Source organism: Hypanus sabinus, chromosome 11, assembly GCF_030144855.1.
Source record: "Hypanus sabinus isolate sHypSab1 chromosome 11, sHypSab1.hap1, whole genome shotgun sequence".
Taxonomy (NCBI): Eukaryota; Metazoa; Chordata; class Chondrichthyes; order Myliobatiformes; family Dasyatidae; genus Hypanus; species Hypanus sabinus.
The window spans coordinates 69,132,042-69,157,349 of NC_082716.1; the positions used below are offsets into that span (position 1 = coordinate 69,132,042).

General features: G+C 39.4%; 2 protein-coding genes across 7 annotated transcripts in view; both read right to left on the bottom strand.

Annotated features, from left to right (window-relative positions):
- The window catches only part of LOC132402097 (WD repeat-containing protein 47-like), a 59,520-nt gene extending 46,585 nt beyond the window's left edge, over nt 1-12,935 (bottom strand). For 2 of the 4 annotated variants that reach the window (XM_059984673.1, XM_059984672.1), the window contains exon 1: nt 12,483-12,649. In XM_059984673.1, the coding sequence (XP_059840656.1) occupies nt 12,483-12,508 (26 nt within the window). In that variant the 5' untranslated portion in view covers nt 12,509-12,649. Of the gene's footprint in view, nt 1-12,482; nt 12,663-12,897 lie in introns of those variants that run through there. The other 2 variants (XM_059984675.1, XM_059984674.1) reach the window with 2 other exon arrangements.
- A 3,721-nt stretch (nt 12,936-16,656) lies between these two features.
- Nucleotides 16,657-25,308, bottom strand: part of camsap2a (calmodulin regulated spectrin-associated protein family, member 2a) — a 169,332-nt gene continuing 160,680 nt past the window's right edge. For all 3 annotated transcript variants that reach the window (XM_059984671.1, XM_059984670.1, XM_059984669.1), the window contains exon 17: nt 16,657-24,772. In XM_059984671.1, coding sequence (XP_059840654.1) covers nt 24,470-24,772 — 303 coding nt within the window. In that variant the 3' untranslated portion in view covers nt 16,657-24,469. The remainder of the gene's footprint in view (nt 24,773-25,308) is intronic.

Consider the following 25,308-nt stretch of genomic DNA (forward strand, 5'->3'; position numbering starts at 1 on the left):
GTGTGGGGAGGCCCACTCAAGGATAAAAGAGGATAGAGAGTATGTAGCTGAGGTACTAAATGAGCTAAGTACTAAATGAGTACTTTTCATTGGCATTACTGAAGGATTTGGGAGACAGTGAAAACAGAGTGGGGTATGATAATGTGCTTTGACATTTTGAGGTTTCGGAGGAGATAGTGCTGGGTCTTCTGAAAAACATTTAAGGTTGCTAAGTCTCTAGTGCTTGATGCCATATACCCAGAACATTTAAAGAAGTGAGGAGATTATTGGGGCTTTGACAATAAATTTTGATTCCTCACTAGCAACTGATGACGACCCAGAAGATTGGACAGTAGAAAATGTTGTACCTTTCTTCAACAATGGAGACAATCTAGGTATTATTGAGCAGAAAATCTCATGTCAGTGGTAGGGAAAACACCAGGGATATGTGTTATATGTATCTGTAAAAGTAACGCCTGCTTATGGACAGTCAGCTTGGCTTTCGGTAAGGCAGGTCATGCCTTACAAATTTGATTGAGATTTTCAAGGAGGTGACAAAAGAGCCTAATGAAGGTAAGGCAGTGGACACTACTGTATAGATTTTAGTAAGGTATTTGATAAGGTCCCTCATGGTAGGTTGATTCAAAAGATAAAGATACATGGGATTCAGAGTGCAAATTTGGATTCAGAACTGGCCATAGAAGTCAGAAAGTAGGAATGGAAGACTGTTACTCTGGCTGGAGGTCTGTAATCAGTGCTGATCCACAAGGAGTGGTGCCGGGACTTCTTGTTTGTGATATACACTCAGTGTCCATTTTATTAAGAACAACAGCTTATTATTGCAAATATCTAATCAGCCAATCATGTGGCAGCAACTCAATGCATAAAAGCATGCAGACACGGTCAAGAGGTTCAGTTGTTGTTCAGACCAAACACCAGAATGGGGAAAAATGTGATCTAAGTGACTTTGTGGAAATGCCAGAGGGAGTGGCTTGAGTATCTTAGAAATTGCTGATCTCCTGGAATTTTCACCCACAACACACTCTATAATTTACAGAGAACGGTGGAAAAAATAAAAAAAATCCAATGAGTAGCAATTCTGTGGGTGAAAACACCTTATTAATGAGAAAAAATCAGAGGAAAATGGCTAGGCTGGTTCAAGCTGACAGGAACGTGACAATAACTCAACCTACGCAGTAAGTTGTAGAAGAGCATATCTGAACATGCAACACATCAAACCTTGAAGTGGATGGGCAGAAGACCACAAATGCACACACTCTGGCCAATTTATTAGGCCCGGGGATATCCAATAAAATGATTATTGAGTGTATTTCAATAAGTTTGAATGAACACGTAGGTAGATGAATTAAACATTTGTAATTGATACCAAGATTGGTGGAGGTGTGGATAGTGTAAAAGACTATCAGTGATACACACACAAAATCCTGGAGGAATTCAGTGGGCCAACTCATTGACTGTACCCCTTTCCATAGATGCTGCCTGACCTGCTGAGTTCCTCCAGCATTTTGTGTGTGTTGCTCGGATTTCCAGCATGTGCAGACTTTCTCATTTGTGATTTAAGACAATCAGATAATACAGTGGGATATAGATCACCTATAGCTCTTGGCAGAAAGAGTAATCTAGGAAAGTGTGAGGTGTTCCACTTTGAGAGGTCAAATGAAAGGAGAAAGTATATAATTAACAGTATAATCTGTGACAACACTGAGGTATAGAAAGATCTCGGGGCTTGGGTCCATAGTTCATTGAAAGCGGCTATGCAAGCAGATAAGGTGGTAAAAAAGGCATATGGCACAATTCCTTTCATTATTGAATTGAATTGACTTTATTTCTTACATCTTTCCCATACAGTTGAAGTCAGAAGTTTACATATACCTTAGCCAAATAAATTTAAACTCAGTTTTTCACAATTCCTGACATTTAATCCTAGAAAACATTCCCTGTCTTAAGTTAGTTAGGATCACTACTTCATCTTAAGAATGAGAAATGTCAGAATAATAGACAATAGACAAAAGGTGCAGAAGTAGACCATTCGGCCCCTCGAGTCTGCACCGCCATTCTGAGATCATGGCTGATCATTCACTATCAATACCCAGTCCCTGCCTTGTCCCCATATCCCTTGATTCCCCTATCCATCAGATATCTATCTAGCTCCTTCTTGAAAGCATCCAGAGAATTGGCCTCCACTGTCTTCCGAGGCAGTGCATTCCACACCTCCACAACTCTCTGGGAGAAGAAGCTCTTCCTCAACTCTGTTTTAAATAACTGACCTCTTATTCTCAATCCATGCCCTCTGGTACTGGACTCTCCCAACATCTGGAACATATTTCCTGCCTCAATCCTATCAAATCCTTTAATTATCTTAAACGTTTCAATCAAATCCCCTCTCAATCTCCTCAATTCCAGCGTGTACCAGCCCAATCTCTCTGCGTAAGACAGCCCTGCCATCCCAGGAGTCAACCTAGCGAATCTATGCTGCACTTCCTCAATTGCCAGTATGTTCTTCCTTAAACCTGGAGACCAAAACTGTACACAGTATTCCAGGTGTGGTCTCACCAGGGCCCTGTACAAATGCAAAAGGACATCCTTGCTCTTGTACTCAATTCCCCTTGTAACAAAGGCCAACATTCCATTTGCCCTCTTCACTGCCTGTTGCACTTGCTCATTCACCTTCATTGACTGGTGAACTAGGACTCCTAGGTCTCTTTGCATTTCTCCCTTACCTAACTCTACACCGTTCAGACAATACTCTGCCCTCTTGTTCCTGCTTCCAAAGTGGATAACTTCACATTTATTCACATTGAATGACATCTGCCAAGTATCTGCCACTCACCTATCCAAGTCTCCCTGTATTCTCCTCACGTCCTCTTCGCATGTCACACTGCCACCCAGTTTAGTACCGTCAGCAAACTTGCTGATATAGTTTTCAATGCCCTCATCTAAATCGTTGACATAAATCGTAAAGATCTGTGGTCCCAATACAGAGCCCTGTGGTACCCCACTAGTCACCTCCAGCCAGTCCGAGAAACACCCATTCACTGCTACCTTTTGCTTTCTATCTGCCAACCAGTTTTCTATCCATGTTGAAACCCTGCCCCCAATGCCATGAGCTCTGATTTTACTCACCAATCTCCTATGTGGCACCTTATCGAATGCCTTCTGAACATCTAGGTACACAACATCCACTGGCTTACCCTCATCTAACATCCTTGTTACACCCTCAAAAAACTCCAACAGATTAGTCAAGCATGATTTGCCCTTGGTAAATCCATGCTGGCTCGGCCTAATCCTATTACTGCCATCAAGATGTGCCACTATTTCGTCCTTAATAATGGACTCAAGCATCTTCCCCACGACTGACGTTAGGCTAACAGGGCAATAGTTCTCCGTTTTCTCCTTCCCTCCCTTCTTGAAAAGTGGGATAACATTAGCCACTCTCCAATCTTCAGGAATTGATCCTGAATCTAAGGAACATTGGAAAATGATTACCAATGCATCCGTAATTTCCTGAGCCACCTCTTTTAGAACCCTCGGATGCAGACCATCTGGACCCGGGGATTTATTAGCCTTCAGTCCTACCAGTCTACTCATCACAGTTTCTTTCCTAATGTCAATCTGTCTCAATTCCTCTGATATCTTATGACCCTGGCCCTTTCATACATCTGGGAGAATGCTTGTGTCCTCCCTGGTGAAGACAGATCTAAAGTACGCATTAAATTCTGTTGCCATTTCCCTGTTTCCCATAACAATTTCTCCCAATTCATTCTTCAAGGGGCCAACATTGTTCTTAACTATCTTCTTTCTCTTCACATAGCTAAAAAAGCTTTTGCTATCCCCTTTTATATTCCTGGCTAGACTGAGCTCATACCTGATTTTTTCTCTCCGTATTGCTTTTTTGGTTAAGATCTGCTGTTCCTTAAAACTTTCCCAATCATCTGTATTCCCACTCATCTTAGCCCTGTCATACTTCTTTTTCTTTAATGCTATACAATCTCTGACTTCCTTTGTCAACCACTGTGGCCCCTTCCCCCTCTTTGAACCCTTCTTTCTCATTAGAATGAACTGCTTTTGCATCTTTTGTATTATCCCCAAGAAAATCTGCCACTGCTGATCCACTGTCTTTCCTGCCAGGGCATCCGCCCATTTAACTTTGGCCAGCTCTTCCCTCATGGCTCCGTAGTCTCCTTTATTTAATTGCAACACTGACACCTCTGATCTGCCCTTATCCCTCTCAAATTGTAGATAAAAACTTATCATGTTATGATCACTACTTCCTAATGGCTCCTGTACTTCAAGATCACTTATCAATCCTGTTCATTACACATCACCAAGTCCAAAATAGCCTCGTTCCTGGTTGGCTCAAGCACAAGCTGTTCCAAAAATACATCCCTTATAGACACTCCACAAACTCCCTATCCTGGGGTCCAGCACCTACCTGATTCTCCCAGTTCATCTGCATGTTGAAATCTCCCATAACAACTGCATTACCTTTAGCACATGCCAATGTTAACTCCCTAATCAACTTGTACCCAATATCCACGCTACTGTTTGGGGGCCTGTACACAACACCCATTAGGGTCCTTTTACCCTTACTGTTCCTCAGCTCAATCCACACAGACTCTACTTCCCCTGTTCCCAAGTCACCTCTTGCTAAGGACTGAATCTCATTCCTCACCAACAGGGCCACCCCACCCCCTCTTCCCATATTTCTGTCTCTACGATAGCATGTATACCCTGGTACACTCAATTCCCAGGCCTGATCCCCTTGCAGCCATGTCTCCGTTATCCCAACAATATCGTAGTTCCCCATTTTCATCTGAGCTTCAAACTCATCTGTCTTATTTCTGACACTACGCGCATTCAAGTATAGAATTCTTAGCCCATTCCTCCTCTCTTTGCTTAAACCACTGTCTACTGTACCTAACCCAGCTCCTTGAACTTCCATCGGGCTAATTGCACCCTGAATTTTGATGACCTTCTCAAGATCACCCAATTTCATCTGAGCTTCAAGCTCATCTGTCTTATTTCTGACACTACGCGCATTCAAGTATAGAATTCTTAGCCCATTCCTCCTCTCTTTGCTTAAACCACTGTCTACTGTACCTAACCCAGCTCCTTGAACTTCCATCGGGCTAATTGCACCCTGAATTTTGATGACCTTCTCAAGATCACCCAAACCTTCTACACATTTAACCCCATGCTACTTCTGACCAACCCTCTGGATCTGGATCCCTGCCCCCTGCACATCTAGTTTAACCCCCCCCCCCCCGAGCAGCACTGGCAAACACTCCTGCAAGAATGTTAGTACCCCTCCGGTTCAGATGTAGACCGTCCCTTCGAAACAGATCCTAATGTCCCTGGAACAAAGACCAATTATCCAAAAACCTGAACCCTTCCTTCCTGCACCATGCTCTCAGCCTCGTATTAATGTGCATAATCATTCTATTCTTCGCCTCACTCGCACGTGGCACAGGTAGCAATCCCGAGATTGTCACCCTGGAGGTCCTGCCTTTCAACTTCACTCCTAACTCCCTGAACTCTCTAAGCAGGACCCCCTCACTCACCTTACCTACATCGTTGGTCCCTACATGGACCACTACATCTGGGTTCATGCCCTCGTTCTCAAGAATAGCCTGCACCCGATCTGAGATGTTCCGGACCCTGGCACCAGGGAGGCAACATACCATCCGAGACTCCCGATCTGCCCCACAAAATCTCCTATCTGCCCCCGACTATAGAATCCCCTAAAACTATCGCTCTCTTCTCTTCCCTCCTCCCCTTTCTAGTTAAGGGTTCAATCTCTGTGCCAGAGGCAGGACCACTACAACTCATTCCTGGTAGGTCATCCCCATCAAAAGTATCCAGTACGGTATACTTATTGTTAATGGGAATGGCCGCAGGGGTGCTCTGCTCTCTCTGCCTCTCTGGACCGTCACCCATCTTGGTTTCTTGGTTTTTTGGTGTGACTACCTCCTGATAACTCCTATCTATCTCTGCCTCTGCCTCCCGAATGATCCGTAGTTCATCCAGCTCCAGCTCCAACTCCCTAACTTTTGCTGATAGGAGCTGCAGCTGGATGCACCTTTTGCAGGTGTGGTCATCAGGGACAACTGTGTTGACACTGACTTCCCACATACTGCATACGGAGCACACCACTGCTCTGACTGTCTCCCCCATACCTGAACTGAATTAATAGAATAAGTCTAAAAAGCACTTAGCGACCCTACCTTCTTCCCCTCAGCGAGCAATCACACAAGCTTACCGAAGTCCCCTTACGCCAAAGCCCACTTAGCCAAAGCCCAGGACTCTGCTTTCACGGACTCCGCTGCCCGCTCTGACAAGAAGTCCTGCCTTTTAAAGTGCGCGCTCGACGCTGACGTCACTCGCGCCTGCGCAGTTCCCCCTCCTCCACAGGTATTGACCAGGTAGGCTTAAATCCTACCTACACGGTCGAATTCTCTGAGCTCCCAGCTGAATCACAAGCTGTAACTTGCTCCCGATTCAAAATAGTAGAGAATGATTTATTTCAGCTTTTATTTATTTCATCACAATCCCAGTGGGTTAGAAGTATACATACACTTCGTTAGTATTTGGTAGCATTGCCTTTAAATTGTTTAGCTTGGGTCTTGGGTTTTGGGTAGCCTTCCACAAGTTTCTCACAGTAAGTTGCTGGAATTTTGTTCTATTCCTCCAGACAGAACTGGTGTAACTGAGACAGGTTTGTCGTCCTCCTTGCTCGTAGACGCTTTTTCAGTTCTGCCCACAAATTTTCTATCAGATTGAGGTCAGGGCTTTGTGATGGCCACTCCAATACCTTGACTTTGTTGTTCTTAAGCAATTTTGCCACAACTTTGGAGGTATGCTTGGGATCATTGTCCATTTGGAAGACCCATTTGCAACCGAGCTTTAACTTCCTCACTGATGTCTTGAGATATTGCTTCAATATATCCCCATAATTTTCCTTCCTCATGATGCCATTTATTTTGTGAAGTGCACCAGTCCCTACTGCAGCAAAGCACCCCTACAACGTGATGCTGCTACCCCCATGCTTCACGGTTGGGATGGTGTTCTTCAGCTTGCAAGCCTCACCCTTTTTCCTCCAAACAATGGTCATTATGGTCAAACAGTTCAATTTTTGTTTCATCAGACCATAGGACATTTCTCCAAAAAGTAAGATTTTTGTCCCCATGTGCACTTGCAAACCGTAGTCTGGCTCTTTTATGGCAGTTTTGAAGCAATGGCTTCTTCCTTGCTGAGCAGCCTTTCAGGTTATGTCGATATAGGCCTTGTTTTACTGTGGATATAGACGAGTACCTGTTTCCTCCAGCATTTTCACAAGGTCCTTTGCTGTTGTTCTGGGATTGATTTGCACTTTTCGCACCAAAATATGTTCATTTCTAGGAGACAGAATGCATCTCCTTCCTGAGCAGTGTGTCGGCTGTGTGGTCCCATGGTGTTTATACTTGTGTACTATTATTTGTACAGATGAACGTGGTACATGGCGTTTGGAAATTGCTCCCAAGGATGAACCAGACTTGTGGAGGTCCACAATTTTTTTTCTGAGATCTTGGCTGACCTCTTTTGATTTTGTTTGTAAACTTCCGACCCACTGGAATTGTGATAATAGTCAATTAAAAGTGAAATAATTTGTCTGTAAACAATTGTTGAAAAAATTACTCATGTCATGCACTAAGTAGATGTCCTCAATGTCTTGCCAAAACTATAGTTTGCTAATATGAAATCTGTGGAGTCGTTAAACGATGAGTTTTAATGATTTCAACTTGAGTGTATGTAAACTTCTGACTTCAACTGTACATGAGTAAAAATCTTTATGTTATGTCTCCATCTAAATATGCAATGTGCAATCATAGTAATTCATAACAAATAGAACAGTCAATGTAACATAGAATACACTCAAATCAGCGTGATTTAATCAGTCTGATGGCCTGGTGGAAGAAGCTGTCCTGGAGCCTGTTGGTCCCGGCTTTTATGCTGTGATACTGTTTCCTGGATGGTTCTAGTTGGGGTGACTCAGGTCCCCAATGATCCTATGGGCCCCTTTTACACACCTGTTTTTGTAAGTGTCCTGAATCATGGGATGTTCACAACTACAGAGGCGCTGGGCTATCTGCATCACTCTCTGCAGAGTCCTGCGATCAAGGGAGGTACAGTTCCCATAACAGGCAGTGATGTAGTCAGTCAGGATATGTTCAATTGTGCCCCTGTAGTAGTGTTGATTATTATAAAAGCAAGGAAGTCATGGTGCAGCCGTATGAAACTAATCAGAACACATTTGGAATAATGTGTGCAGTTCTGATTGCCCCAATATTGGAAGAATGTGTAGACTGTGGAAAGAATGAAGAAGAGGTTCAGCAGGATATTGTCTGGATTAGAGAGTAAGCCTTATAAGGAAATGTTGGACCAACTTGTGTTGTTCTTCCTAGAGCTTGGAGGCTGAAGAAAGACCTCATAGAAGTTTTTAAAATTATGAAGGGTAATAGATAGGGTGGGCAGAATATTTTTCCCCAGGGTAGAAACAAGTTAGGTGGAGGAAGGGAGGGGAGTTTATAAGCAATGTGAGAGCAAGTTGTTTATGCAGAGTGGCAAGTGCCTGGAATGGGTTATCACATGCAGTAATGGAAACAGTGGTCTGGTAGAGCTTAAGAGGCTTTTAGATAGACACATGAATATGAAGGGATGATACAGAGGAGGAGGATATTTGGTATAAATTGCCAACAACACTGGCACATTATAGTCCAAATGGCCTGTCCAGTGATGTACTATTTGTCCCTCAATGTCACTAAAAAGAATGCTGACTTAGAAATCAAGAGCAGGAATAGGACAATTGACCCATCAGGCTTGCTCTTCCATTTAATGAGATCATGACAGATTTGATAATAAGCTAACTTTGTATTCCCTTTTACATACAAAAACCCTTCACCCTTTGCTTATTAAGTATCTATGTGCCTCTTCATTAAAAACAATCAAAGATCCAGCTTCCAGCAGTTTTCCCAAGGATATAGCCCAAATCATATTCTGACAATCATACATTTGTAATTCAAACAACACACACAAAATGCTGGAACTCAGCAGGCTGGGCAGCATCTAAGAAAAGAGTACTCTTTTCCTAGAGTTGACCTGTGAGTTTCTTCAGCATTTTGCATGTGTTGCTTCGATTTTCAGTGTCTGCAGATTTTCTCTTGTTCCTAGTTCAAATTTGTGTCCTTTCTCTTAACTAATTTTAAAGTCCTGAATTAGCAATTATGTCAAAATTTACATTTTTTCTGCTATGCTTTGTTTTGGAGCCTTCTTAAAAATTCATAGAATATAGCAATAAGACAAATACTACCTATTGACCTTGCCCCACCATTCACTGAAGCTGGTCTTTTTCTTAATTGTTAAATTGATATATTTAACAAATTCATAAATATACTTACTAACTCAAGATCCACCTCACTCAAGGTAGAGAAAATTACAAATACTTCACGTCAGAATCATACAGCATATACAGAGATGTATGCAGTACAACTCTGATAAATAGCGATACTTTGGATGAAAATGAAAGTGGGTGGATTCACAGATTTGTAGATAACTGAGATTATCATGCCTATCTATACTAATCCCACACCTGCTTTATTCTCATATTCCCTTATACCTTACTCATTCAAATACTTGTCAAGATGCTTGTTAAATGTTACTGTTCCTAGGTCCATCAATTCCTCTGGTAGCTCATTCTAGATACTAACTACACTCTGAAAAATTTACCTCTCACATCTCCTTTAAATCAGCTCCTCCTTGACCTAAACCTACCCCCCAGCTTGAGACACCTACTCTGGATATCCATCTTATTTCTGTCGCTCATATTTTACACACCTCTAAAATGACAATTCTCAACCTTTACTACAGGGAAAATAGATCCAGTTTATCCAACCTCTGATAACTTAAGCCTTGTGACCCAAGCAACATCCTTGTGAATCTTTTCTGCACCCTTTCTAGATCAATCATTTGATAAAATGACAGTTGCCCAAGCTGCAAGCCTTCCCCTCTCCACGCCACCGATGTTATCCAAGGGAAGGGCACTAGGAGCCATGCAGCTTGGCACCAGTGTCGTCGCAGAGCAATGTGTTGTTAAGTGCCTTGCTCAAGGACACAAACACGCTGCCTCAGCTGAGGCTCGAACCAGTGACCTTCAGGTTACTAGTCCGATGCCTTGTCCACTAGGACACGCGCCAACACTAGAAGGATTACTCTGGTCTTTATAGTGGGTTTTCAACCCACAACTTTCTGACAAGCTGAAGTGCAATCTTAAAGCTGTGCAGCACAGGAGCAGTTATTGATGTTTAACAATTCTTTATCATCCACACTAATTGCTTTTGCCAAGTACTTGGTCCATAGCTTTCTATAGCTTGGCAATTTGAGTGCTTGCATAGATAATTCTTCAGTGCTGTGAGATCATTCTTGACTACCTACACACCTCCAGTCAAGTATCTTAGATCTTTTAGGTTTTGATGCTTCAGTTACTGGTAAAAGTAATTTACAATCCATTCTATCTATGCATCTATCAGCACCCTGCTCTGCCTCCTCAACTCAGAGGAAAACAAACCTAGCTTATCCAGTCTCTTCATAAATAAAACGCTGCCTCACAGACTATATCCTGGTGGAGTCCTTCTGCACTTTCTTAACTTTCAGTTAAGCAATGTTGAGTATGATGGCAATTCTCTGACCCGGTTTATGTGCCATTACTGATTAACAAAGATTCACCAAAGACAGTGGGCATAAGCTGAAGGCAGCATACCCTACACAAATCATATACCTTCAGGATAACAAAGGAGAATGTAAAATCAAATAAGCAAAAAATGCTGGAAATCTAACAAAAACAAAATGCTGTAAATACTCCCCATCAACCTGGACATCTTGTCAAGGGAAAAAGCTTTCAGTGTCAACTCCAAGATCTAAAAATCCTTGTTTCAAAGGAATCATTTCTCTTTCTGTTCAATTTCTCCTTTCCCACTGCAGCCAAACTTCAATGTGTCTGATCCAAGTACACCACTTCTCTACACTATGTGATCAAAAGTCAATGTTTTGCCCATCAACAATTAAAAAAACAAAATGCTTTCTAATTAACCCCCTCCACAAACTCCAAATGTCCCAAAGCATTTTACAGCCAATTAGGTACTTTGAAAATTATTGTTTTTTTTAAATACAGTAAGCAGAAAGCCAATTTGGCATAAAAAGCTCCCACAGTTGGTAATGATATATTGACCTGACAAATTTTGGCCAGTATACCTTCAGCAAGCATCTCTTCTAAAATCCATTTATAGAGAGTGCTCCCAGTGCTGTTAGGAACAGCGCTCCAGGAAAGATGAAATGACTGAAATCAACATGGACAATATCAGTATCGTGACTGTCTCAAAGTATTCAATTAAATTTGTACAGTACAACTCAGATCTGATCATGTGAAATAAATATAGAATGCTGGAAACACATAGCAGGCCCAACAACATCTCTGGAAAGAAAAATACTGTTAACTTTCCAGGTCAAAGGGTATCATCAAGGTTATCTGACCTGAAACAACACCTGCTTCTTCAGCAGATACTGCCTGGCCTGCTGAGTGAATTCCAGCACCTTCTGTTATTTCATACAGTTCTACACTATTTTTCTTTGATCAATTCAAACTTTTTCAGATGCTCAAATACTACTCTACAATAGAATTAAACCTAAATTTAGTGCTGCTGGTTATGGCTTCCATCTTTTCAACCTGAACCAACTGGTCCTGATAACCTGATTAAAATCCTTTGCTTTCAAATATGCTAGAGGTTGAGTCTCGTTGCAACACAAAATGAAGAGAGAAAATACTGGAAATACTTAGATCAGCAGTCCTGAAACATTAGCTGTTTCTCTTTCGACAAATGCGGCCTGACGTGGTTTTTACTTTAGATATCCAGTGTTGTCAGTTTTTGTTTTCAGTTTTCTACTTTATTGCAGTAATTTCCCCGATGCTAATACGAAATCTAAAATGTTAACCTGTTTGTTTATTTTGGGAGGCAAGAGGTTGATGGTAAGCGAGTTATTGAGCCGGGCTACTTTAGTGTGACTTCCCAGCGTGATTCTTGTTTGTTTTGGTCCAAATAAATAATTGCAAATTGAAACAAAGACCAAATTTAGCTTCGTTATTGTGACTAGGCGGGACAAAGACCGATCTCCTCGCCACAGTCGTAGATCGTAGGTTACGGACCGCACGGCCTCACTCCCACCATCCCACTGGGGCATCTCTAACGGTTTCAAGGGGCATTAGCCCTCCCCAAATCCCGGAGCGTGGGGCTTGGGAACTGTCAACAGAATAGATCGGGGCCACACAAAGTCGCCGCCGCGCTAACTTATTCCGGCAGTGGGTTTAGGGTGGGGTTTATATATGAGATTCCCACAAAGAGGGAGTACTGGGCCACTGGGCGACCGAGACCATCGCCCTCGCACAACGCACTCACAACTTCAATGAACTGCTGCAATTCATACCCGTCCGCTGGCAAATGACTGAAGAGCCCGGCGAGCGGTGTCCTTCGTTCGCCCACCTCGCCTCGGTTTACCGCCACTCCCTGCCGACCGTTATTCCTTTCCCCATCGCCGGTGGAGAACAGCCACGGCCCAGCAGCAGGGCAGGAAACGCGCAGTGCGCCTGCGCGCCTGTCGCCGCAGCAACGAAGCAGCGCGGCCAGTCTTGACAGGTAGGAGAGGGCGGACCGGCCGGTTGGGTGGAGAAGGGAATGAGCCGGGCCGGGTGGCGACGACCGGGTATCGGCCACCCCGCTGCGGCGGCTAAACAAAAGCCGGCGATGCGCGGATGGACACGGCAGCGGCGAGACGTAACTCGGATAAAGAACGTTCCAGATGGGCCCCGCTTACCCGATGAGTCGCGCAGACTGCCGCTCGAGCTCGCACTGGGTTGGCGGCGCCGTTGCCTTGGCGCCCGCGCTGCTCGCATCCAATCAGGGTGGCCGCCCGGGCGAACCTTGACTCATCAGATGCCGACTGGATCCATGACACCCCCGTGATCCGGCTGTCCGCACTTCGGCGCTGCTTCTCGCAACGCCGCGTTAGTCTTTTAAATGGTTAGTCTTTCTATTGTGTTCTGTTCAAAGTCTCATCGTAATCTAGTGTATTTTCCAACATTTTTACTTAACATCTGAGCTTGTAGCATGTCCATTTTTTCAGCCCATGCGGGGTCCAGATTTCTTAATTTATACATAATAATGAATGACCTGAAGTGATTATGTAATGGTTGGGAGAGAATAAATCATAAACACAAGAGATACTACAATACTGGAAATCCAAGCAACACACACAAAATGCTGGAGGAAATCTGTAGGTCAGGCAGCATGGAGTGGAATAAGCAGTCAACGTTTCGGGCCGAGACACCTAGAATGTGTGTGTGAGTGTGTGCGCGTGTGCGCGCGCGTGTGTGTGTGTGTGCGTGTGTGTGTGTGCGTGTGTGTGTGTGCGTGTGTGATGGCTGGAGAGTATGTTCAAATCATACATTAAAACAGAAAATGATGGTTACATACATCAGGTTAGACAGCACCTGTCATTGGGAACAACATTAATATTTCGGGTTGCCAGCTTTTCATCAAACGAAATGTTTAGGGCAGATGTTCAGTCGGCAAGCTATACAAATGGGAGGTGGTGAATGAATTCGGGCGAAGATGAATGCACAGATAAAATACCGTGTCCAGTAACTTGTACAGTACAGCGCTTGACTCGTGCTGTCCTTTGCATAAACATGTGTTGTGCTCTGTTTACTGCTGTTAATATGCTTTTTAGGGCACATAATAGCCTTAAAGACTTCACATTAATTTTAACAGTATCGGTTTGTCCATGAAGGACCATCAACACGAAACATTAACTTTATTTCCATCTCCACAGAAGACGTATGAGTATTTCCTACACTGTTTCTCTTTCAGATTGCTATGGTCTCTAACTTTTGTTTCTTCAGCTTGTACCTCACAGATCCAGTTTTTTTTAATATCACATTCAATCTTCTTTCATTGTTTCTATTTACATACCTTTTAGCCCGATCGTATGTGCCATTCTCTGAAGCTCAGAATAAATTTCATTCTGAAGTTTACTCATATGAAAAATTAATACACCAGAACATTGTTTTTTCTCCTAAAGCCAGAATTTTCTGGTTTACTTCTTGATTTTAAAAAAAATTCTGCTTATCTAATTTGAAATTCATGGCAGTATTTTTAATACATATCTTTGTACAAAGCCGAACACAAGGAGAAACCAAAGATACTTTTGTCCCCATCTAACATACATCACCATCACTCTCCTGTAATTATACTTGAAATTTGTAATAGGAAATTTGTAATGATTAAACAGATGCTGAACAATTATTAGATCCACATAAAAATTTTTAAAATATACAGTATGTTTCTGCACTTTATAAAATCTATTCAATATACTTAATTGATTTACTTGTTTATTTTGTTATTATTTTTATTTTTTCTCTGCTATGTATTACGTTGAACTGTTGCTGCTAAGTTAGCAAGTTTCATGTCACATGCTGGTGATAAAAAACCTGATTCTGTTTCTGAATTTGAATTAGACTCACATAATATAGTCATATGTTGGGTTTCAAGGGTTTTTGAGGGAGAATAAGGATGTAGAAATGTCTGGGTCTTGGGTAGCAGAATGCATGATTGTTAATGTTAGATGAAGGAAATAAGGGCTAATAAAAAGCCATAAGTGGAACTTGGCAGACATTGTGAAGTGTTATACTGCAGGTATGTGGTAGGTTACAGAGATAGTAAAGGTAACGCCGTGGTTGGACTTCCAACACAAGTTTACATTTGGGACATTACTGGACCAAGAGCCAGTGTGAATAGTGGGGAAATGGATCAAATAACTGAGCAAAAGTTAGGATACAGACAATAATTTTGAATGAATTCAACTTTGGACAGTGAATTTAGGACCCATCCAGGAGAAATCACAATAATTCGTCAAGAACATGCCTTTTAAAGAAGACGGATTTAAGTGGTGCCTTTCAAAGACATATGGCGTACTCAGGACATTTATTACCAATTAAGTTTTTTTTGAAGTGGAATCACAAATAGTTACAGGAAATCTGACATTAAATATGCACACAGGAAGCTCTCACAGACAGCAATGTAATAATGGCAAAATAATCTATGTGGTAATGATTGAGAGATAAATGTTGGCCAGGACTCTGGTTTTTCCCTTTGCTCTTCAAAATAGTGACATGAGATCTTTTATCACCTTCTGAGAGTGGACAGATTTAATACCTCAACCAAAAGATAACGTGTCTCTGCCTAGCAGCTGCAATGAAATGCCAGCTTGGATTATGTTGCACTAATTTCTGTTCAACACCCTGAAAAAAAGAACAGAAATTTGGCTTCCTGGAATTTCTTCAGCTTTAATTAAATGGAAATTTGCTCCCACAAAAAGAAAATAGCAAATAACAATCTGAATTAAAGAGCTATATTCTGCACCAAATGGACAACAGTATAGTGAATTGACACTGGAATTTTCTATGAGGGCAAATTTAGGTTATCCAAAGTAGTGCTCATTCTGCTTCCTATTTTGAAAATGACTATTAATGGCTAATTTTCCTAAAAAATAGAATTCTGTTGTACATTAAAATGCCAAACGGTAATAAGTGTAAACAATTGGAAATTCGCTTAAATAATTACAACCTGGGTGAAGTCTGACCTCACATTGCATAATTCCATCTGTATGTATAAAAACTAAAACTTCAAAGTGTCTATCATTTATGCATATTATGAAGAGCATGCAATCAAGGAGGGTTTTCAATTTTACCTACTTATATTGATGTTATAAAAATGCTTTAAAATATCCAAAGGTATGAGTTTTAATAATAGAAATAACATTAAGAAAACAAAATAAAATGTTTTCTATTGCACCTAACATCCTGTTTTGGATTAGTATAAATTCACAAAATTTAGATTTACAATTTTTCTGTTAGAGCAGTGCCCAAGATGCTTTTGCTGGAGTGCACGACTGATGGCACATAGGTATGAAGAAATATGGCATAGCACAGATGTAGAATGGAAAGTATTCTGATTGGTTGCATTATGGTCTATAGGGGAACTCTTAGTGTATAGGAATGCAAAAGTTTCCAGAGAGTGGTGGACTCAGCTACTTAAATTACAGTACAACTCTGCCCACTGTTGAGGACATTTATAAGAAGTGATGTCTAAGGAAAGTGACAACCAGCATTAAGAACCCCAACAACTATGCCATGCTTTCTTATTGCTGCCATCAGGTCCTTGGAGTGACATGAAACAGTCTGGTTCTTCCTCAGGCTCCATTTTCCTCAGCTTGTACTGATATATATATAGTTTTGACAATTGTGTTTACAGGGAAAAACCAAGTGTACAAGAAAATATTGATGTAATTAATTATTTGTTTCTTTGAAAGACCCAGCAAATCTCCAAATGAGCACAATTCTGTATGGCAGAATTTGAACATTATTATTTATGTTGCAGCACTAAATTGAAACTTAATAGTAAATCTAAATTTGAGTACACCTAAATCCATAACAGAAGCAAACACACAGCTAAAAGTAGATTCTTAAGACTATTCCAGTCATAATTTACGCTCTCCAAATAAGACCAAATAATCTCCAAGATCTCATGCTTTATTTACTTTATTCAAAGAAAAAATATTCCACAGTACTATTGTCTAGCAAACTAAATGATGGCATGACAGAATTAGACAGCACAGCATCTAATAAATTGAAGCAGAGCTCCATTAAAGTGGACAGATTACCAAGTTTGAACATAGAACACACTGTACATTTAGCAATGAAGGCTAAGAAAAATTTAATAGTTCATTCTGGCTTTAAAAAGCCAAAAGTTCCTGTAACAGTCAACTGAGATAAAACTACAAAGACAGAAACCAAAAGGTTTCAGTAACTTAAATGACTGCTAAAATTACTTTGGATTTCATGTTTTATAAATATAGCCATGATGAAAGCACCAGTGTTTCTGACAGGATGGAAAACCACACTATCCCCAAATGCGCTGTTCCAATAACAACTGTAATTGAATAAAAAAGCTACAAGTCTAAGGCATGGACATATACCTCTTTCCATTTCTTTCCTAGACCATAATTCATAAAATAAAATTATTAAACAAAGACATTAAATTAAAAATGACTATTCTTGTTTGTGAACACACTGCTCAAGCTTTCTCCAAGTACAATAATTATCATATGTGAATTGCAGTAGTAATGCAAAGTCTTGCCCCTTTGTCAGTTTATTGCTCCTAAACCTCTTATTAACAGCTTTTGGTTTGACAGCTACACTTTAAGAAGTAAGTTATTTTGAAAGCATTCTTTTAAATATAATTAACATTTGATAATAGGAAACAGTATATTTGGGTGGTATACAGTATATGCATTAACATCCAGATTTGGAGACCCATAAACAGCATAATGATGCAGACATCAAAAGAGAAAACATCTTGAAATGGTTCTGAATACCTCTGGCACCCAGTAACTGAATGGTTTTGGACTAAAGATCCAAGAGGAGATTACTTGTAACTACTCCTAACATTAAAAAAAGTCACTCAACAGAAAGAGGAATGTGCAAAGATAGAAAGAACATAAATTATTGGATTTTGTAACCAGATTTGTTAAAAATTCCAAGGTTTGGACAATTTTTGTTTTAATTCAGTTCCTAAAAGCGTTGATCAAATTTGATTAATGGTACTAATTATTTTTTGAGAAACAGTTGCCATCCAGGAGCTTTTTTGTGGGCTTAGAACTACATGATTAACTTGCAAAATGTGCTGATCAAAGCAAACTCCTAATGTTGGTTTTATGTACAAGCTCAGCTATACAAATCAATACACAGTTTATGCCTTACATACAACCTCAACTTTGGTAACATGCAGACTGTATTATGAAGTGTTATTTACTGCAATTTCCAAAATTAAATGAGACTCTCAGTTATTGATATAGGTCCAATAACTAGGGTTTTACATATAGTTAACATAAGTACAAAATGAATGCATAAATTATATTTAAATATTAAGATGTTTTGCATATTAATTTTATATCTAAAAGACTTAAAGCCTCTGAGCAAATAGAAGAGAAATTGCTAAGTGATAAAATGCTGAAGCACTGAGCATTCTTTCTCTAGCATGTATAGCATTTCAACTGGCAGACGTTGACTACAGTTGGGCAATGGTTAAGCAAATTGCAGAGGATGGGAGAAAAATCAAGACAATCACTATCTCAGATCACACACAGGAACTGGAGAGTCTCCCCCTTCCTCCCTGCTACAATGACTGCCGCAGCACAATTATCAGCTATGCTGAGCACATGCAGTTTGAGATTTTAAAACGCTTCACATAGGTGAAACCAGAATTTTGGCTGACAATAATTTCAGTGCACAAATCAAAGAGTGTCTTCACCTGAATATTTTCCCTACTGTTGGACAGCAGGGAAGCATTTCTAAAATGATATGGAAACTCTTCATGTCATATCACACAAGTACAGAACATAATTAGAATTTCAAAAAAACAGATTTTTTAATTCTACCAGCATGCATTTCCTTATCCACAAAACAATATATTTGAAATATGAAATTAGAATGAACATGTAGTATATATTAATCCTATTTAAATTTTCATTCACACTGCAATATTGATGTTCAATGGTAATTACTTTCCCATTCTGCTTAGTTCAATGCAGCGCATCTTGCCCTCCACTGTTAAGTAATGCCATGTAAGTTAATGCAAATTTTTAAATCTTTGTTTTCCAATTTATTCTGTTCCCAATACTCTTAGTATGTTAGAATTTGAGAGAAATCAGTGCAATGCCAGACAAATCCTATCGTTCAAGAAGAAAACCAAATATCAAATCACTCAGTCTGCAGTTTCTCATGTAACTGTGCTGGATTTGAAAATATACCTAAAGGTTTGCTGACAAGTAGTAGAAAAACTACAGCAATTGTAATCAAATAAATTGTCAGTCATTGTAAATCTGTCTCAGCAGCCCTGTGAAATTGTTCCCTTTTATGGGGCGGGGTGGAGAAGGACTTCATTTTTAGAGAAAAGTCCTTTTTTGTTATACACCCAGCATCTTTTTAATTCAGTCAAGGAGAACTTGCTGTCTGGATTGCAAGTTTTGAAAAACATGGGTGTAGGCTTTCACCATCAAGGAAGTAGGAGTGGAGTTGTGATCTGGCAGAGTTATGAAACTAATCCAGCACATGAGAAAGACCAGTTAAGTGTTGGGTGGGCAAGAATTCTAAAGTGCAAGGTAATATTGAGAGTCAAATGCAAACCCAGATGACTCTGTAACCTATATTTTGGGAAAATATACCATTGTGTATGATGGTTAATTAAGTTGCCCCTTCACCTTTCTGCTTCCATCCAAATCTTCCTAGAAAATAGAACATCGGATTTGGCATTGGGAATTTTCACAGACTCATTCAACCTAATACATTTCACTTTTAATAACCATGCATGGACAAACAAAAGAAAACAAATTCTAGCTTAGTAAATGTGGGACGTGGAATGTTTGGAGACTGAATGATATAGCATCATCCATAACAGAGAAAAAGCAGATTTCCCAGATGTTTTGTGATCAGTTCCAAAACAGTCACCTTTAATTATATGCACTGATAGTATGACTTTTAAAAATAAATTGATATTAAAAAAAGAATCAATGCCACACATTACTTCAAATTTAGCTGAGAAGCTAAATGTACAAAATTTGATTTTTCTCTTGTTGTCCCCATTCTATTCCTTGTTGTCCTTGGGAAACAAATTCTTGGAAAACAATACATCATAAGAGTTACCATTAAAAGATAAAAGTGAATTTCTGAAGAAACCTCTCCAGTCGAAAAATGTAACTGCATTTTAAATAAGGTTGTACAGGATAGCGGCACTAAAAATTGTTTGCATGCATGTCAATTTAAAGCTGTCCTAATCACAATTGATAATGACTCCTGTTTTCAGGCAAAAATTGGTAGCAGATAAATTACCAGCTTTTAGCAAGAACCTGCAGATGAAAACTGCAGCAAAAGAAACCATCACTACAAAAATGGCAGAAATGGAAAGCGGCAATAAATTGGAAATGCAAACAGTCAAGCACAAGTATAATCTCAGCATTACAAAATGCTGCTCTAATCACGTTCAACACAAATTAAAAGTTTCACATATTCTCTCTCTTTCTCCAAGAATCTCCTAATTGTGCTGATATGGCTCCCAATTAAAAACGATCACTTTTAGGAACTAATTACTGTATTCCTTTTCCTTAAAACCTGACATCTAGTCTCCCAACTGGTTCCCTCACTGAGTGGACCATTCTTACTTTCATTCAAAAACTCAAAGTTTAAATTTTTTTTTAAGATACTAGAGCAACTGATTCAAACTTTTAATGTTCATTTTTCTGGTTAACTAACAACATCTTTTTTTTAAATGATTGATTTACTCATTTGGTTGTGAAAATGGACTACTGCAGGATAATGGGCATTTGAGATACTTAGGAAATAAAGGTAACACGTAGAATATAGGCAATTTAAAATTACACAAAAACAGCAGTAAGGAAAATAGTGGTAAATGGAAAAGAAGAAAGACTCCTAATGTTTATTTTTAAATAGTTTATGACTGTATATTTTAATATAACATCTCCAAAGACCTTTTAGTAAGATGTACAAATACATAATTATAAAAGAAACAAATCTGGAAAATTGATGAATAGAGACAGTATTCAATGTGACTGAAATTGCCAGGATTTGCTGGCACTGAAAACTAACAGAAACCATTTTGCTAATCTAACCGGCCAAATAGTCATGAACTACACCAGAGAACAAAGTTTAGAATTTTATTATATCAGTGCCATTTCAACAAATTACTTCTGTTGCTAGGTTTAAAGTGATTGTTTGTTATAACCTATATACATGGCAAACTTTCATAAACTACTTGCAACGAGAAAGATTTGCTTAATTTATTTATGGAAAAACCTAACATGGTCTGATAGAAAGGTAGTCAAAAGGAGCAGGAGAAAGAAAGCAAGTGCTTGAAGGCAAAAGCTAGGATCAAGCAAGCCATGAAAATGTATACCTGTCAGAATAGCACTCCATGGCTCCATAAACTTCGAGAAAGGTATGAAGCTATTCAAGAAATAGACGCTGGTAAAATCTTTCCATTGTCTTGGGCAGCAACACTGATATATATAAGTGAGGAGATGAACTCAAGAAAGGGTTTGAGGCACAGAAATAACTTGTCATACCAGGAAAAAACATATTATAGGAGAATGTAGTGAGTTTCCATGGAAACGTGATCAAATCACAGCCTCTTCATGCAGGATGCATGTAATTTCATATAAGATCTATTACAGTGATATTTTGAAATCAACTGAAGCAAGACACATCATTTCTAATTCTTAGATTTCAAATACATTAGACTGAAAATAAAGCGAAACCTTGAATTGAACACACAACTGCAAGGGGGACAAGGCAGAGAATGTCTACATTATAGGGAGGGGTAAAGATGGCTACCGGTTGATAACACATAGGGAGAGATATAATTAGTCTATAGCATAGGTGAGGGTCACAATACATGGCAAAGAGATTGAAGGAAGGGGGAAAAAGAATAGCAGCATGTTTGTCAAAAGGGATGATAAGTGTTGTTGTCATAAATGAAATAAACTAAGACCTCAAATCTATACCAGATGGACAGTATTGTGAAAGTCTTCGGCACATATTATATATACAGTATTTTGAGCCGTGGATTTTGAGTTCGCATTGACTGTCAGTAATAAGGCCGTGGATATGGACTGAGCATTGACTGTGGGTAATACGGTGTGTTATGTTATGTATTACATTATACTGCTGCAGAAAAAAAACTGATTTCATGCCATATGTGAATGATGATAAACCTGATTCTGATTGGGTCTCTATTGTTGACTGGAACAGGGAAGGGGGCAGGGAGAGGGGAATCATGTTTGGGAAAAGGAAAAGGATGATGGGAGGGAGCAGAAAGCACCAGAGAGACATTCTGTAATTGTCAATAAACCGATTGTTTGGATTCAAATGACCTTGTCTGATATGTCTCAGGGCTGTGTCTGCACCCATGCCACACCTCACCCCTGGCATTCCTTACCTTCCACCTGTCCCACACCCCTCCCTCTGCACTCCACCTTCACCATTCCCAACATCCTTTACTCCCGCCAGATTTACAGACTTGCTCTCTGCTCCACTTTGACAAATACAAAAGGCACCCTTTAAATATGTGCCTAAAACATTTGCACAATACTGTAAATAAAACACAGCATGAGGAATCTAATGGCATTCATCAAGATGGACCGAGATACAGACATGAAATAAAATGGTCAGGATAACCCAATCATGGGGAATGTGGCAAGAATTCTGAAGCTGTTGACAGTAAAATATAAAAAACCTTATAAGCAATTACTCTGCATTATTGAATTTTAAAAAAATTAAGAACAGTATTTATACAATTGGTCAAAATTTAGAAACACTTAGTATGTTGAAAAAGTTGTTCCACTAAAAGAATTATACTAAATAGAAATTAACAAGTTCTATTATTAGGGAAAGTAGGGTATAGTGAAAAAAATTATATGGCTGAAGAAAATGCAGTGATAATTTTCTTTGGCTGGGGATGTGGGCATTAGAGTATTCGTGTACAATTGGCTCAGCAGACAAAAAAAAAGATTTTGCTTTTTCTGGAATGATGCTGAGGCATATTGTGCAAAAGAAACAAGATTATAGATTACTACTCCACAATATTCTGAAGCAGCCCATTTTAGAAGTTACAACAGCTGAGCAATTTGGAATGGCATGTGAAAATCAATAAATTTTCCATTTGCGGGAAATTTAAATCTGATATAAAAATCAGTAAATACCAGGAAATTCAACAGTTCTGGTGGTCTTTGTATGGAAAGAGAAAACTGATTCAATGTTTCAGGTCAAACTGTTTTTAACAAACAATTGTGGATCTTCAATGTTTCCTTCTCACAAATATAGCCTGATCTAGTGTATTTCCAGCATGTTCTGTTTTTACCTTGGAATGGCATATGGCTCGTCACCATAGTGCATAGCCTCCAATTTCAGTGGTGCACAAAAAATAATTAAACGTAACATGGTGTTACTTCCCAACAAAATAAAATTAGCTGGAATATACTAAAAAACAATACATGCAATTTACAAATGGAATGAATTCTGAAAAGATGGGAATGTGAATTGTGCTTCTCCAGCTGTAAGTTTTTACCACTCAAAAAAGACACAAGGTTCAATAGTCTAACTACTTCTCTAACTATGTAATTAAACAATTAAAAAGTCTACTTCTTTTACCATTTTCATTACTTTTTCCCCCAAGTCAACTTATTTTGACTCACCATCTAATGCCACTACAACTGATCTGATGTTAGATTTTAGCCTCTACATCTATTCATTACTCACAATACAATAACAATTACTAGCCATTCTGGATGTACAGGGTACACTGTGGCTGTTAAAATCAAGTAAAAAAGCAGAACTAGCAAGCAAATACCATTTCTCATGAGACAACTGGTTTGCATATCCGTAGCAGAAGCACTGGGATTGCTAGCACAGATTTTAAGGATTCTTGCCATATCTTTAATGCACTGGAGTGGAAATGTGTCCTACATCACAATATAGTAATGTATGCATGTTGTACTCCACTTAAAGAAATTCAGTTCCACTGAAATCATTGGAGCCAAATGTGAGTACACATGACTTTATTGCCTTCAACAGAGGAGAAATTTCTACTTTGTCATGTCAATGATGCTGTACTTCTAACACTGAAAACCTAAGATTTTTTGGGTTACCTTGTAATACTGTTATAAAACCTGCTTCAAACATATATTCTGGATCAGTGCCAGGCCAGTAGCTTTGTATTTAAGTAAATCAATGCAATATAGCACTCTTTTGCACCAATCAGCTAACATCAGCACCTTTATGCAGATGTGGCTAATACTGAACAACAACAAATATTAACGACTGAATGATATAAAAGACCTACCCTTTAAAACAGGAGCCAAATTGTATGACAGTTGTAAAAACATAAAAAATGTGAACAAGGCAAAAAAGTGTTATTGACTAGTTTAAATATGTATCATTCAGATTAACGATTCTCCAGTGTACCAAACGAGTTATGGTAGTGATGTTACAAATTGTCAATTTGCATGATCATGCTAAAATAAAATTACAACGAATCATTTTACCTCTACTTGTAACAGTGATGTCCATCTAAGACCCCTAACCTATACATTCCAGTTGTGCACATTAAAAGCAGAGTCTGGTGTCCAGTTTCAACTGTATGTACTAATTTATAAACATAAGGAATGCTCTGGCAACTAGAAAACGCCTTGTCCTCAAGCAGTTACGATGAAGTGCAATTGCTTAATGCCATTACTACTTTCATGATGGCTGTCCTCACTAGGATCTTGGAGTGAGCTTTTTGGGAGTGTTGGGTCTTTTATGCTGCCACAGATGGCCGTGGATGATTATTGCGTCCACACAGGCAGATAATGATTTGGCAGGAATGCGACTAAACTGCTTGCGATCTGAGTTGTATTTGTAGAGTCCCTCAATCATTTTCCTTCCAATGTTTTTGGGTCCTATTCCTGCCAACTTAGTGATTTCTTCAGTTTCAGGATTGTAGGTATAGAGTGATCGGAATTGGCAACTGGCGTCCCGGAAAAGGATCAAAAAGTTATTTGCTTCAGAATTTTCCATTTCCTAAAAATACAAAAATATAGCCATAAGAATACATTTTTGAAAGGACCTTTGAATATATTGTATTACAAAAATATTGATCAACTTTTTCTACATACACAAGTGAGGGAAGGTCACACAACAATGGTCTTTGTACTAAGAGGAACCTGTCTTCACATTAAACTAAATATATGCCTTAGCTAGAATGGCGCAGGAGTTGCACTTTGAAGATTTTCAATTCAAAGATCAGACAAAAAAACAGACTGATGAAATTTGGGAAAGGCAAATCATGGGAAATAGCTAACTAGCAATATATAGTGTACTCCACCCACTGCATTTTTCACGTTATGATGATTTGCAGTAAAATGAATAAGCTTTTTCCATGACCAAAGAAGATACAATTTGAGCATGATACACTACTTCAGTTCAGTGAGGAAATATGAATCTAAATAGCAATGTGGCACTTGAACTGAGGGGCTTGTGAGGCCTTTTCAGAGAGGAGTTAAGAATCAAGCCCATTGTTGAGAGTTTGGAGCTACATACTAGCCTGTTCCCTATTA